This window comes from Rissa tridactyla, chromosome 7 (genome assembly GCF_028500815.1).
Source record: "Rissa tridactyla isolate bRisTri1 chromosome 7, bRisTri1.patW.cur.20221130, whole genome shotgun sequence".
Taxonomy (NCBI): domain Eukaryota; kingdom Metazoa; phylum Chordata; class Aves; order Charadriiformes; family Laridae; genus Rissa; species Rissa tridactyla.
Genome location: NC_071472.1, coordinates 41,241,781 through 41,257,568, shown reverse-complemented (window position 1 = coordinate 41,257,568; position 15,788 = coordinate 41,241,781). Strand labels below are relative to the sequence as shown.

Sequence of the window (15,788 nt, the reverse complement as noted above, 5' to 3'; positions counted from 1 at the left end):
GTTTTCAAAGACACTGGCTTTTAAGAGTTTTCCTTCAACTTCATGCAGTCATACTGTGGTTGGGCAAAACTGCTTTCCCGTTTTTCTTTTAATCCCGGTGGAGTCCGATGCAGCAATGAGTGAAGTGCCCAGCGAGAAGTCCCAGCGCTCAGGTGTGTGCAGTGACCCAGGGCTGCAAATGGTCCCGTACCTGGGGATCTGCCCATTGCTGAGCATTGGCCACCTGCCTCCGAGGGTGCAGACGAGGCTTTGACTCAAATGAATACACAAACCAGGTTTTATTGTTAATCTCCTTTTACAATGTCGTGACAAAGACAGAAAATAGTTTTGTGGCAGGTGCTTATCCTATAATTTTCCATGGGTTGATGAGTCAGGGGAGGTGGCTCCCTTTAGAGGAGGACATGGCTGGGTCAGGTCGCATTAAGATGATTTAGGGTTTATATGATTGAAAATAAATACATCTTTTCCTGAAAGCTGTGAATGATCCAAAGGTGTAACTTTGGTAATGAAAGCCTTTCACTTATTTAAAATAATGTCTCTAATGGTAAAAATGCCAGAAAATGAAGCAAAGTACCTGGTCCAGACCCAGGGAAGTCATTCCATTGGCGTCAAACAACTTTGTCGAGTGTATTTTCAAATATAGTGCAGATCCCTAGTGGAAAGTTCCTTATAAATGAAATAATCATTACTGTTATAATTACTACTCTTTGCGTACGTTGGAAAGCATTTTAGGAAGTCGTGCACTTTTTAAGAAGCAGAGATGACAATGAGCGAGCAATGAGGTTTTGGTCACTTTAAATGGATGTTATAAATCACTTTATTTTTGTTTATAAGAGATGATCTATATATAGCTGTAGTTTGTCAGCATTTTCCATTGCAAACTTCTAGTTTTGGGTACCATATAGAGCTCTCAGCAGCCTCTTAGAAAATCTACTTAGAGGTGAACGTTGTGTCATTGCTCAATGGAGATATGTTTCTTCTGCTCCCTGATTAGAATTTGAACCGGTCTTAAAAATAAAGAGGTGTTAATGGCTTAATGTTTTGAGAGACAGAGTGTTTCATTACAGGACTGAGCCTGATTTTATTTTTCCTCCTCTCTGCTTTCCAGTGTGCATCAGAAATAACTCTCCTGAAGTAAAAAAGCGCTGTGGTAGGAGAGGAGACTGGCAGTGTTTAATGTACGTGTTGCAGACAGTAAGAGACTTGCTTTTGATGGGCAAGGGACAGGGCTGTGAAAGTCCACCCCCGTCACCGAACCCTGCCTCCTGCAGCTCACGCTAACTGTGAAATAGGAGTTTACAATGAGGAGGGGCCCTGGAGAAGACCTGCTATGCGCCACAGCCCCCCCAGCATCACCTGCCCACATGTAACAAGTGTAATGTCATTAAGACAAAGGCAGAAAACCTTAGTAATTACAGCACACGGCAGGAGAGAGCAGGGGAGCGCAGGGGCTGGCCAGGTGTTGCCAAGGCAGAAAGTTTGCTAGATGATATTTGCCCAGAAAACCATGTTTCATACAACAGAAAAAGGAGACAAAAAAGAAAAACTGCTCCCTCTCACCCTGTCAAAACAGCCCAAAAAGTAGCAGAATAAATAGAGAGGTATCCAACAATTGCTCCTAATTTGGCTTTAGGGAATAATCCATGAGTCCAAGCTTAATTACTGGCTTAGCTTGAGCATCTGTAGAGGGGGACGGCAGCTAGGAGCCGAGTACCGCTGTGTTCCACTCGTCTTTCGCAGGGACCAGGTTCTGACATTGCAAATGGGTAGGGGGACATGGGGGCAAGGAAGCTCTTCCTTGTACCCATAGGGAATCAGTAGAAACCTGGTATTATGTTAAGCACAATACTTGTTGCACCATAATTACTTTGTGAGTATAGGCGAAAAAGGTGGGGTAGGACAGGTCATCAAGAGTACTTTTCCTACCCTGGGATATGAATACATGACTCTTACTTGTGTAAGTACAAGTTGCATAGATGCATTTGTGGGTGAAATTTGGCCTGAGGTCCTTCTGGAGAGGAATCTTGCGACACTGAGCAATCAGATATATATTCAATTAGGAGTTCTTACTTTTGCCAGATGGAGGTACGCAGCATGGGTGACTTGTGGTGAGCAAACAGTCATGCCTAAAGGCTGGGCAGCTGGGGCAGATTCTGGTCAAGATACTGCCATCCTTACTTACACCAAGGTACTCCTGACTCAGCGTCTCAGCCTTCAGACTTCAGCAGGGTTCTCACTGAATGCGACTCAAAATTGATTGTACCCAGCAGAGTTTGGTCCTGTGATAGAAGAGAAATTTCATGTTGAAATGCTGCACTTGCTGGGATTCTGTGTGCTTAAATCGGAGCCCTTCCAACTCTAACTGTGGTCTTTTCAGCTTAATATTTGAATAAGCTTGTATAGCCATTTGAGCATAAAAGTTGTTCCACAGGTTTCACTGCTGCAGTCTTCATTCCTTCTGTCTGGCTGTGGACAGCTGGGTTGGGAGAAGCCGCCTGGTAATTTAAAACCATTGCTTCTGAAAGTATGCAGTGACAGCCAGGGTGCTGCCCCACATCAGCCAGAGCTGGTTCTTGTGATGGTCAGGGGCCTGATCTGGCTGAAAATGGTTGATTTTTCTCAGGAAGGTTAGTTTTCAACCAGATTAGTTTACCACCCAGTTCCATGAGTGCTGGTGCCAATATGAGAGATGGAAGGGGTGGGGAACGAGAGGATGGCAACCACAGTTTGTGTCAGCTAAAGCCTGGCTGAAGCTTGGCTTAGCTACACAACCACATCCGAATATAAACTACACTTGGGTGTAACAGACCTGTTAGTCTACACTTACTGCACACACCACCTCCAGAAGACATGAAATAAGTATTCTGTTGCATTTAGTGAGTGTTGAAATTGACTTCAGAGGTAGCAGGCTTAAATTGAGATTCTTCAATGGGAAACCTAAAAACTTCTAAGGATGCCTAAATAAGCTGATCGTTTCTCACTGAATTTCTGGTGTATTACCCACCTCCACGTGGGCTTGAAGAATCCTGTTTGTAGCATGCAGAAAAGGACTTGGCACAAAGCTTCTAAATCTTTCCTTTTCCTCCTTTTTATTACTTATGAAATATTTGATTTCCTTTAACTGTTACAAATGCACGTAACCCTGCTGAGGTCACCGTGACAAGGTGGTGTCACCGTCTAAGATTCGCACTTGCTCAGTGGCCAAAAGCTAACTCTTTGGCAGCTTGCGATAAACAAATTTGACACCCAGCATCGGGGATGTCCGTGTGTAATGTAAGAGGCCCCGCTTAGGCTTTTGTCGCTTGACTCAAGAGAGGAGTTGGGTAATTCCCCTTTCTTTGCAGGTGACGCTCACCCTCATTTGTTCCATCCAGATACACTTCTCTTCTCTCTAAGCCTCCAGAAAGTCTCAACCCACTGTGAAAGCAGAATTGCCTCCCTTGAAATACACCTTTCTAACCCCCAACCGAAACATTTTCCATTACAGTGGTGTTAGGGCAGCCTTGCCCACAGGTGTCATTTAAGAGACATCTTTGTGATCTTCAAGATCGCGCTTATCAGCCCCTCAGCAGCAGATGCGCCTTGAGCAGACCCAACTCTCCTTATTCCTCAGCATCACACCTACACAGCTTTGGAGCGATACCTGCTTCGCACCCGTGCAGCACGAGGAGAAGGGGAGGCCTCTTCATTTCTCAGGAGCTAAATATAATTTCCAGCTAATTTGCTTTTTAATGTTAACTTGTTTGCCAAGTACTTTGCGGCTATGAGGCGACAACAGAGCAGGTTCCTTGCCCAGGTCTGCCGCTGCTCGCCTGGCATTCTCACCCTTTGTATGCCTGCCTTTTTAAAAAGAGAAGATTTGTCGGTGCTCCCTTGTTTACACATTTAATAGTTCACAATTAAGCCAAAAATGGACTTGGAAAGCCCAGTTAATTAAGACACAAATTCTACCAGCAACAAGAAACTGAAGGATGAAGTTTTCTTTTCACTAAGACCCCTTTATACTATTCCAGGAGGCAAGTATGTTTAAACATGCATTAAAGTCTCACTACGGTTCTGGAGTGGTCTAAACACCCTCTTTAAGGACCTTTTTTGCTACCAGAGTGCTCTTAGATGGAACAAGAGTAATGGATCATTGTTTCCAGCTTTTGGCATTCCTTACCTTAAATTTTCAAAATCTTCCATCAAGAGGAAGAGTTGTCCCTCCCCCATCCTTAATTTTTATTTTACAAAGCACTTACTGGTTTGCCATTCCAGCTCTTAAAATTAACTGTATTCCACTCACCATTACCAAGTGCTTTTAATAATATAGAAACGGGGCATTTAAGAGTATAGAAACACTCCACATCTGAGTCTTGTGATGTGCAAGAACTAGGTACCCAGGTTCAAAACATGCAAGAAGCTGGGTCATTTTCTCTTTGTCTTTAGCTGCCAATTAGCAATGTCATTAATCCACTGCCTAGGAGAAGTTCATGATTAAAATAGACGGTGTCACTGACCATTGACAAGACGACGTGCAGAAGGTTGTGCTGTAGCTGCCTGTCACCGTGCTGTGGTAGTTACAGCTCGGCCTCATTTTCTGGAGGAAAGTAACCATTTCTTAAGTTCTTTGTGTTCTGGGGCAAAGGCAGACACGTTATCCAGGCTTTGAATATCGCATTATATTGTGTTCTGGACAGGGAATCTGCGGCAGACCCCAGGAGAGCTAATGCACCCTGTTACCAGATGGGGGTGGTTAGAGGACACGCTGTGTCCGCCTTAGCTGCAGCCGTCCTTTGCCGTGCTCGCCCACAGAGACACCCCAAGGCTCTCTGGGGGTGGCAGATTTGAATTTTGCCTCCTCAAGGCTGAGTATCTGAAGCCGGGCCAAGGCTTTGTTTCCCGCTGAGGAGAGAAGAGGGCCAGGGAGGAGGCGCAGGAGGGCTTTGAGGGGTCAGCCTTGCTTTTTCTGCTCCTCCGGGGGCAGCAGGAAGAGGCCGGTGGTGCATGGCCGCTGCCAGGAAAGGCTAACCTCCAGCAGGAGACCACAAACCCTTGGTGACAGTGGCCAGCCTGGTTTTCTAAGGCCGCAGATAAAATAAGCAACAACGTAGGACAGCAGACAGGGGAGGAGACAGGGGGGCTCGGTCCCACTGCTTTGCTCTCTGGCGTGTTGGACAGGATTTTTGTTCCGTGTCCAGTTTTGGGCCCCACTACAAACAAAACATTGAGATGCTGGAGCGTGTCCAGAGAAGGGCGACGGAGCTGGTGAGGGGTCTGGAGCACGAGTCTTGTGAGGAGCGGCTGAGGGAGCTGGGGGTGTTCAGCCTGGAGAAGAGGAGGCTGAGGGGAGACCTTCTCGCTCTCTGCAACCCCCTGAAAGGAGGGGGTAGCCAGGGGGGGTTGGTCTCTTCTCCCAAGGAACAGGCGACGGGACAAGAGGAAACGGCCTCAAGTTGCACCAGGGGAGGGTTAGACTGGATATTAGGAAAAATGTTTACACTGAAAGGGTTGTCAAGCCTTGGGACAGGCTGCCCAGGGCAGTGGTTGAGGCACCATCCCTGGAGGTATTTAAAAGCCAGGCAGACACAGTGCTTAGAGATATGGTTTAGTGATGGGTTTGTCAGAGTTAGGTTGATGGTTGGACTCGATGATCTGAAAGGTCCCTTCCAACCTGGGCAATTCCGTGATTCTGTGAATTGCACTCTAGCTTGCTTAAGAAAAAGATGACCAGTGCTTTAATTTACACCTCACCTGGGGATCAAATCTCTCAGCAAGACAGGAAAGGGATTTTTTTAGATACTGGCCTACCAGTATCTTAAGGGGGCCTACAAGAAAGCTTTCTTGAGGGACTTTTTAGGATGTCAGGTAATGGTAGGACTAGAGGGAATGGATTAAAACTAGAGATGGGACGATTCAAATCAGACGTTAGGAAGTTCTTCACCATGAGCATGGTGAGACACTGTAACGGGTTGCCCAGAGGTGGTGGAAGCCCCATCCCTGGAAGTTTTTAAGGCCAGGCTGGATGGGCTTGGAGCAACCTGATGTAGTGGGAGGTGTCCCTGCCCACGGCAGGGGGGTTGGAACTAGATGATCTTTAAGGTCCCTTCCAGCCCTAACAATTCTATGATTCTATGATTTTCCCAGGTCTCACTTTTGAGGGAAACAAATTTCCATGACAGAGGATGAAATGCTAGGAATATTTTTCTTAGGTGGATCTTCCAACTTCTGGTTTGCAGCTATGCTAATTTGCGGGTGAAGGAAATATTCTGGTACTGAAAACTTGCCAAAATGCTGTTTAACAGAGAATTGCAGTTTAATTAGCACTTATGAGACATTAACAATAATTGTATTCAATTTGACCACTCAGGATAAAGTGTGATTCAGGATCAGCTGGTTGGTGCTCTGGGGAAGAAAAAAAAAAAAAAAGGGGGGGGGGGGGGAGGAAAGAAACGTTGCTGTGTGGTCTGCTGAATATCTGCCATTAGCTCCGTGTTCGTAGGTAGAAGCTTTTGTGGCTGCTCGTCTCTCTTTCCCACAAGGTGTTGTGCTGGACTGGGAAAAAGTGGAAGGAAGTTGTATTAACTGGAGGGAAATGGTTTGCCTTCAAGTTCATGCTTCTGCAGTGAGCTGCAGAGCAGTTTATCCCTGCTATCTCTTTTGCTGTGATTTTTAGGAAAAGCGCCAAAAACTTTAAAAATTTTTTCCGTTTACTTATTTGTGCTTTGCTTTGCCAAGGAATGAGAAAACCTGCCGCTTTTCCCAAGCGCGTGAACAAGAACGGCCAGGGAACCCAGGGTGAAATTTGACGTGGGGACTTGTGTATGATGCAGGATAGCCATAAACATCCCCGGAATATTTCTTTTTTTCTTTGCAGCAGAGTTCATTATGCTCTCTGAGTTTGCGGCTGTAGGTGGAAACAAAGACAGTGCCACAAAACACTTGTAGTTTCAAAGGCTGTTTGAGAACAGAGAAGACAAACCAGATGCAATTGAAGTGCCTGTTTGTGTGCAGGCTACCACAGGAGCCTAATATATACACCAGTATGATGTAAGGCAGCGGAGATGACCTGATTAGCACAGCCCTCGCAAGGAGCCGAGGAGATCCCTGCTGCACCAGTGCTCCCCTCCTTGGAGACCCGTGACTAGTCCCAGCTGAAGGAAATCTTCCCGCAGCAAACAAGGGCTGGCGGAGGGTTTCTGAAAATGGCACCGGTGGCGCTCCGGGTGCGTGAAGGTGAGAGAATTAGGAGGAATAAACAGCCTGCGCGACTGCGGAATAGCTGGGATTGCGTGAAAGATGCAACATGAATTACTTGGGCTTTGTGAGCGACGTTAGTGGGAGTTCGGGAGCCCCGTGTGTTTTGGAAGGTTGCATTTCGGCAAACAGCTCACTCTGTTTTCTTGTGCTGTTTATCCTGTTGGATGAAAGCCATCATTCAGCAGAAAGAAACGCTTGGGCAGGATAGCGAGTAAGTGATCTTCCAGTTTGTAAGCTCTTGCAGCCTTGCTTTCGTACGTGTTGAGCCGGCAGAGGTCCACAGACTTGAGTGGGAACTCGTGGCGCCCAGCGCTTACTGTTGTCAAGCGTTTATTATCCCACGTCGGAGAAATAGCAACAAAAATATATATGTGTAAGAAGACACGTGAGATACAAGCCTTCGTCTTGTTAGTACATATACACAATTATACAGTATAAGTTTTTTGGTTATTTTGTGCATTACTGTGCGTGGAGAGTGCGCAGGCTTGTGGCAGCAACCCGGGATCTTAGGGGAGGAGCTCGGGGCACTATTTCTGGCGCTACCCTCAGCTACTTGTGTGGCCAAGTGTATTAAATCCTGCTCCTGAAGACAGCAAACTGTTTATTCAGGCTTCATTCTTAGACTTGCTGAATACCCCGAAAGGCTGCTATTATTAGAGGGAACTGCCATTCCTTAGCTCTGAAAGTGGGCTGTCCATAAATCACCAACATGTGCTTTCCATGGGGAGGTGGGACTAGGACCTCGGCTTTCTCCCTGCTGGCCCATGGAGCTGGCAGAGCTCCCACTCTTCCTCCCTTCTGCTCAGCCTGTCCATCGAGGCTGCGTCCTCCTGGTCACGAGGCTGGCGGTGGCTGTGCCACCCACCGTACCTTGGGCTCTGCACGGGTGTAGGGTGGCTTCCCATTGCTTCTCTTGTTGCCTTGGTGGGGCAGGCCCCCTCCCGCTTGCCATGCGAACAGCCTCCTGTTGACCTGTTTCCGCCTTTCTTCCTCCCCTTGTTGAGGTGGTGGTGGCCTCACAGGAGAAGCTATTGATGTATCTTGTCCTTGGGGGATGATCTGCAATTACATAAAGTTTACAGCATCTTTTTCACCACCAGCCAGAGGTTGCTTTCGTCCACCTATTTCCCTGTGCACTCTGGTAGTGCCAGGGTTAGCCCTGGGGCGCAGAGAGCCATCCCCAGGGCACTGTGCTGTTCCACCACACTGGGTGTAGGTGGGGATGGCCATCCTGCACCCAGGCCAGCACAGCCGCGCAACGGCCCCGGGCAACTGGCTGGGGCCAGGTCATGGTCAAGCTCTCAGTCTGTGTCATTGTTTGGTGTTTTTTAAACAATAAATGCATCTCAGTGGCAACAAAAATATCAGTTCCCTTCTATAAATGAAGCGCTCAAACATTTCCTAGTTACAGACCATTTTGATGACGGTGCCTGGGCTGATGCTTGGCTGCTGTGAGCTGATCCATCTGTGTCCTTGCTCTGCACGGGCTTTGCTGTAATAGTACTTCATTCCTTAGCTCCCATTAGTGCCTTGAAGAATAGTGGAAGATGTGTTTCAACAATTTTCTGATTAAAAAGCAACATCTTACCATTGTTTGGTCTCTGGTGCTTTTGCCCTGTTCATTATGCTTTGCCTTGGAGTAACAGCAGTGATTTAGAGTTGCAACATCAACATCAGTCTCTGAACCTTCTTTAACCGTAAATTCTGGGGAAGGAGGAGAAAGGAGGATGAAGGAGGAAGTCTTAAGTAGTAGGGTTTGTTCTTCTAACGTTGCCAGGCCTGCTGTTTGAAACTGTGATGCCTCAGAGCAATCAGACACGTTTGCTCCTAACTCTCTCGTCGGGTTCCTGGACAGGGTCCCCTTGGGCGGCTGCTCAGGAGCACACCTGGCTGGGGATCAGAGACACCGGCCAGGCCCAGGGCAGGCGGTGGCACTCCGGGTCCACTGCTGTCACCCACACTCATGCTGATGGCCTTAGTACAGAGGTCAAAGACTGCTTAGATATGAAGGCTGAATCACCTCCTTTTAAAGCCCTCAGCAGGATCAAGGCTTAGGGGAGCAGACACGTGGGCTTGCCTTCTGGCCGGCTTTGGATGGAGAGTGTGACTCTGGCACAGGCCTTTCAGCAGTTTCAGCCAACCGTTGAGGCATTGAAATGGGGATGTCTGGTGATTAAAGCACCCCTGCACCAACACCCCTACGTGAGAAAGCCTGATCCATTCATTTGTTTTAAAGATTTGCTGATCCCACAAGCTCTTGCTAGTTAGAGGAGGTTCATGCTGTGACCCAAGGATCCCAGGAATCAGCAGTCCACCTAAGAGATACGTGAGGAGTTCCATTCTGGTGTTGGCTAAAGCATGCGTAAAAGCAGCTAAAAGGTTTCCACGTTTAACCAGTCAGATAAGAAAGATCTTCAACAATATTTCACTTGCAAATATAAATAAGCCAGCGTAGGTAGCTTATTTATAAAATATATATATAAATATATTTTTTTAGATTTTTATATATATAAAAATAAATATATAAGATATATAAAATATAAATAAGCGTAGGTCTCGCTTCAGACCTGTTTACCTTGGCAGTGTCCCACTTAGGTGAATCAGAAGATGGTGGCAAAAAAGCACTGGAGGCTTATCCAGCAATTGGTCTCCCCTCCGTCAGCAAACCTGCCTGTGCAGGCAGGGTGATTCGGAGATCGTTTTGAACAATCCCGCCTGCAAAGGGTGCTTGTTTCCGTGAGCTGTGTCCTGTCTTTGGACACCCTACGTCTTGGTGCCCTGGGCAGGAGAGACCTGGAGGAAGCACCTTCGGCTGCATCCTTTGCTCCTGTGACTTGGGCTCTGCCAAAGGGATGGGGGGGCTCCTGTGTTTCAAGCTGAGAAGCAGGAGGCCACTTCTTAAGCCTGCTGCATCTCTGCAACTTTTGGTAGGCTTCTGGATCACGCAGTGCCTTAGTTTGAGCTGTAAAATAGGGATGGAAATTGGGATTTTTTATTTTATTTTATTTTTTTAAAAAAAAGGCCTTGAAGAAATACATAGTTGTAACTTGCAGTGCTCTCACCACCGTGAAGCCCTTGTGTTGCTTTGAGCTTCCTGGCTGTGCTTTTAATATTGATAACAGTAGACATTTTTCATGATACTACCAAATGGGAACTTAGAAATACACACTTTTAATTATTTTTTTTTATTTATTTTTATTTCAGCAAATTCAGTAAAGCTAGAAATGCAAAGTGATGAGGAATGTGACAGGAAGCCCCTGGGTCAGGAAGATGAGATCAGGGCTCATGATGAAGGAAGCAGCCTGGAAGAGCCCCTCACTGAGAGTAACGAGATGGCGGATAACAGAAAGATCCAGGAGCTATCGAGCGAGGGAGGAATCCGGCTTCCGAATGGTAAACTGAAATGTGACGTCTGTGGCATGGTTTGCATTGGGCCCAATGTGCTAATGGTACATAAGAGGAGCCACACTGGTAAGCAGCTGAAAGAAAATCTGATGACTGCCTGTGGCGTCTGGTGTTGCTATTGCCTTCTCTCTTCCCTTTTTATTCATGGGGTAGCAGGAGGCTGGGGAGGGGAAAGATGGGCTTTGTTGTTTTGGTTCTCCCTCTGCTCCCCGAATTCCGGTGATGCTCTGTTTTCTGGCAAGCATGCTGCTTCCTTGACATTGACTTCCAGCCTTTGGTTCTTAAAAACAGCACAAAAGTCTGGAAATTGCCTTTTTTTTAATTGTTCTTGATCAGGGGCAAGATGGTGAGAGTCATCCTCTGGCATGGGTGTCTGTGTGTTCATGTGTGTGTGCACGTGCAAGGGTTTTCAGCCTTTAAGGTGGGTCTTAGATGGTCTTCCCTTGCAGGTGCTCACAGGCGGACAATGCCACCTTTGCGAGGGGCTGGGCGCGGTGCCCCAGTTCCAGCAAACCCCGCGGGGGACACACATTACCTAGCGATCCTGACGCCGGGGTGGGCTTGCTGCTCATCGCGTGACAGCTCCATCAGGGAAACCTCACCTGAACCACTCTTGAGGGCTAGTGCTTGGCTCCCCCTCAACATCCAGATACTACGTTTGTGGCACCTTTCAGTGCTTGCCGCTCTCCAATAGTTTATTTTTATTACTGTTAGTACTCCTGCTGTTTAGAGACCAAACCAGCGTACTAGGCTTATGGATTTGAGAATTCAAGAGGCAGACAAAGCCTGCAAAGGCTTTGAGCAGGTCAGCTTTGAGCGTAGGCTGATTCAGCAGGTCATTGGGGTCTCAAAGATGAGGCCTCAAGTTCAAAACAGGGAATTTCAGGGGAGTTTTGGCTGATAGGACAAACCGGGGTGCCCTAGAGGCTGGTCCTCGCTCGCCTCTGCTGCTCCTCAGGTGGGAGTGACAGTTACCTCCAACAGGATAAAAGTCTAGATGGTGCCAGAAGACCACGCTCTCCAGTCTTGCAGAGGTCTACCTGCCAGAGCCTTTGGTTCAAAAAAGCACTTAAGCTTGTGCTTAACTTTTATGAGATTTAAGCACATGTCAGTCACCTGAAGTGCTACAATATATGCTTAACTTAAGATACACACTTAAATCTTATTAAGGTTAAGCACAGGTTTCTGTGTTGGAGCCTCAGCGGGTGTTTGTTCTTCATATTTTTTGGACAAAATGAAAGACATTTTGTTTTTTATCTTCCTCTGCTGTTATTTAATGAGGTGAGAGACTCACACCGCCTGAGAGATATCTGCTAGGATATAAAGAGAAAAGTGGGGTTTTAAGGTAGAGTAAGAAAGACTTTGTGTAATCCCTTTGTAAAGCTGGTAGTTTGCAGTCAAGTCGTGTGCGCTGGATGGGAAAGAAATCAATAGAATTTCTGTACAGAGGAATAATAAATATAAGTTACATAGTTAATGCTCTGTGTATAAGTTGTATTGATAATAACTTAACATAAATGTATAATGCAAAGCATTGCAGTATCATTTATGATGCAGTCATGATTTTAGACGGCAATTACGACAGGGGAAAAGCATTAGCTGGAAAACCGAAATCTTGATTAACAATTTGACATCCTACTGCTGAGAAAGGGAGAGAGACCAGAGAACGTAACAGACTGAGTCCCCAGCTTTCAACCTCCCCAAAAGTTTTCACTGGCACTCGCACGTATCTGAGCATATGTATTGTAGGTGCATCGGAGTCCATTTATTTGAACTTGAACAGCTAAATTAGACCTGCTAAATTTAGATTTAGGTACTTAATTAAATGGTCTGCGGTTTTTGAGATACTGAATAGCTAGCGCATCTTTTAAGTACGGACGAGCTGCCTCGTTCGTGTTAAAGGAGAACGTGCAAATTCAAAGCGAAGGGAACAAAGTCTCATCTGCGCGCAGGCGAGAGGGCTGTCCGCACGTGTCCGGGAAGGAATTGTGTAACCGGTAGCTTTTTCCTTCAGGCTGCTGCGGGCTTCTCGTAGAGCTCTGACTCTCTTGCCATCTGAGCAGAGGAGCTGCTTTCAGTAAACCAGTTGGCAAATTTTGCAGATTTTTTTCTTTTTCACCCCCACTTTGTTTGTTTGTTTTTTGGTGTTTTTTTTTTTTTTAATCCACGCTGCTACTTCATTGTCCACAACAGAAGGAGAAGTTTGCTCGGATTTCCACATCCTTGATTCGAAGGAGTATTTTTAACATACTGGTATCTGTCTTTTAAAATCTGTCGCCACTTCCTCGGCAGCGGGGTGCGATGGGCTGGCCCCAGCTCTGGAATGAGCCCTGGCCTGTGGGTAGTCTGGTTTTGCAGCCCAAGGGAGAACAGCGGAGGGAAGGGAGGTTGTCCCTAGTGAGTGGAAACAGATTATATTCTTTATCAGCTAATGCAACCGGCATGTGAATCCTTACCTCTCAAAGCCAATTAAAGTATGTTTTGGGAGCTGAATCCCGCCCTACTCTCCCCTTTATCTGTAGGAAACCAAAGCATGGTCTGGCCAACTGTTTGCATTGGCAAAAACTGAAGTCTTTTTCTCTTCCCCCAAAAACTGATGGAATTCTCTGTAAATCACCCAAAACGCTGCGGTCCATAGCGGAGGCTGTAATTTGAGTGTGTGCTGGGATGAGAGTGGCTTTCCTTACACTGGGGACCCAGGCTTTGCGAGAAGCTGCGCTGGATGGCTTTGCCTGCGTTACGCACGTAAAGTGGCACAGTCTTCTCCAGCCATTGTTCCTCAGTTCCTGAGGAGCAGTTGTCCTCCCTGCCACGTTATGGTAGTTCAGGCAGATATAGGGATGCGGAAAATATTCTGTGGTGGGGATGAGGCCAGGGTAGATGAGCTCAGTGTCCCATCTCTCATCCTCATGGGCTGTGGCATCCGTTTCCTCTGATGCCTGCAGTCACCCCTTCCCCTGATAGACGGAGCTGGGGATTTCCCATTCATCTTTTGGATCGTGCATGTGGTGCAAGCGATGCTTTGGTCCACGGCACCTCCATCACGGAGCGCATGGCCCTGCTCAGCTGATACCACCGAACACAACATTTCTCTGAAATGCTGTCAGTTCTGGTGAAGCATTTTTGTAATCTACCAGGGCATCAGGAGAAGGCCTTTCTATTTATTTGTCATCACTGACAGAAAATAAATAAAAAGCGCAGTGTGGGAATTAAGGATGATACACTCCCTGCTTTAGCGAGCAGGGCAACCCCCCAGCCTCTCCCTGCCGTCCTCCTCTCAGAAAAAGAGCATGTGTCAGGTTTGATTTATTTTTCTCCTTTCCCATACTATCTTCTTTGGGCCCAAACTTCCTATTCCACAGCACATAGCCCAAGTTGCAGCATCTTTGTCAGAGTTTTCTGTTACTGCAGGAGATGACTGGTAACACAATATTGCCACGGGATACTCCAGGGGCTTTTGCTTGGGGATGTTGAGGGAAGAGGAGAGGAAGAAGATAAGGTCAATAATCCAATTTGTCTGAGGTAATGAAAAGGAACTCCAGTGATTTCTCACCTCTTTAGGCTTTCTGCTAGCAGGCCTGAATTAAAATTTCTTTGCTTCTCACTTTTGGTGAAGCAGAAACCGCTTGCTGCTGCAGTTGTGCTGCTGCCTCTGTGACCTGCGAGGTCCACGCGTTCTTCTCCCTTGCACTGTGCATTGTGATTTATTTTTTTCTTTTATTTTTTTTTTCCTCCACCCCAACGTCCAGTCCTTTATCTGCTCCACCGCTGGATTCTGAAAAGCTTTTTATTTCGAAGGGCGGGTTGGGATATCATCCTTGTTGTTGAGGATGCTTAAATGCTTCCTCTGCGTGGATGCAGGGGGCGAGCAGCAGAGTCGGGTCCCTGGGCACGGGGCAGGATGCAGCAGGGACAGCAGCCTTGCCCCACTCTCATTTTGGGCTGCTGGTAGGTTATTTTGAGGCTTTTTTGTGGTGCTAACGGCAGGAGGGTCTCAGATCTTTGCTCGCATTCCACATGCATTTTAGTACGTTGGGTGCCGGTGAGGAAAATTCTTGAGTTTTGCTTTAGCATCTATAGCGTTATAATTGAACATGTGCAACACTGGAGCTCTGAATGCCATTTAATTCTTATTTTTCATGCGGAGTTCAAGTTTTTTTGCACACAATTAATTAATGAGGAAAAACCCAATCATGCTGTTCAGCATAAAAGGCTTCTATGCCTAAAGCAGCTAACCAGCAACAAATTTAAACAAACGGTCATATTAACACATTGCAATTAACTCCATTGGACTGCCCGTCTTATTCTTTTAGTAAAAAGGTTTTATTTGGTTTAATTTGTAATTCGTAACCTGGTGCAGCCTCCTGTCTCTTGCAATATGAATCAATTTGGCACTGAATCAAAAATTGTAGGGCCAAATTTCTAAAAGTGATGTTTTCTACTTAGGTTCCTAAATCTAACTTTTCCAAAAGTCTCATTTTCTACTTTAGCATAAGGCAGGAGAGCTTAGATTTTCAAAAGGACCCCTCTGCATAAGGATGTGTTTTACTCACAGGACTTAGTAGCTAAACTCTTCTGATGTCTTTGCCAGTTCGCTTAAAGGATTTCTCTCCCTAAAGGATACGGTCATAAATTTGTGTACAGGGGACACTTGGAAATCACCCAGGATTTCCCAGGAATTTTTCATGGGAGATTTGTCGCTACTGTTTTATGATAAATTGCCCAATCTGGAAGTAGGTTTTTCCCAACAAAAAACCCTCGTAAAATCACTGATGTTAAGTGATGTGCAGCCAGTTCAGTGAAGCTGATGGAAGAGTAAGTAGGTAGGCCGGCTAGACAGTCCCCAGAATAACAAATGCAGAGACGGAGCGAAGTCTGCTGCTCTGTTTCGGTGTTTTTGTAAAGGCAGGCTGCAGCTCCCTGCCTGTCAGTTGATATTTCACTTGTGCTCCTGGGACAGAGCGGAATCGGAGCAGTTGCAGCACCTGATGAATCAGGAGAAATGTTTCATTTTACCTGAATATTAACAAAAAGCCTACTACGGAAGGGTAAAAGAATCAATATTAGTAGTATGAGCAAATACTTTCTGATGGCAGCGTGGGCACAGTAAGTTTGCATTGAGGTTTTTAAAAAAAAAAAATGCT

The 15,788-nt window shown here is 46.3% G+C and overlaps 1 protein-coding gene across 13 annotated transcripts in view; it reads left to right on the top strand.

The window, feature by feature from the left end:
• IKZF2 (IKAROS family zinc finger 2) overlaps nt 1-15,788 on the top strand; it is a 117,871-nt gene that overhangs the window by 53,493 nt on the left and 48,590 nt on the right. For 11 of the 13 annotated variants that reach the window (XM_054209300.1, XM_054209299.1, XM_054209292.1 and 8 more), the window contains one exon: nt 10,444-10,710. In XM_054209300.1, the coding sequence (XP_054065275.1) occupies nt 10,464-10,710 (247 nt within the window). In that variant the 5' untranslated portion in view covers nt 10,444-10,463. The remainder of the gene's footprint in view (nt 1-10,443; nt 10,711-15,788) is intronic. The other 2 variants (XM_054209297.1, XM_054209296.1) reach the window with 1 other exon arrangement.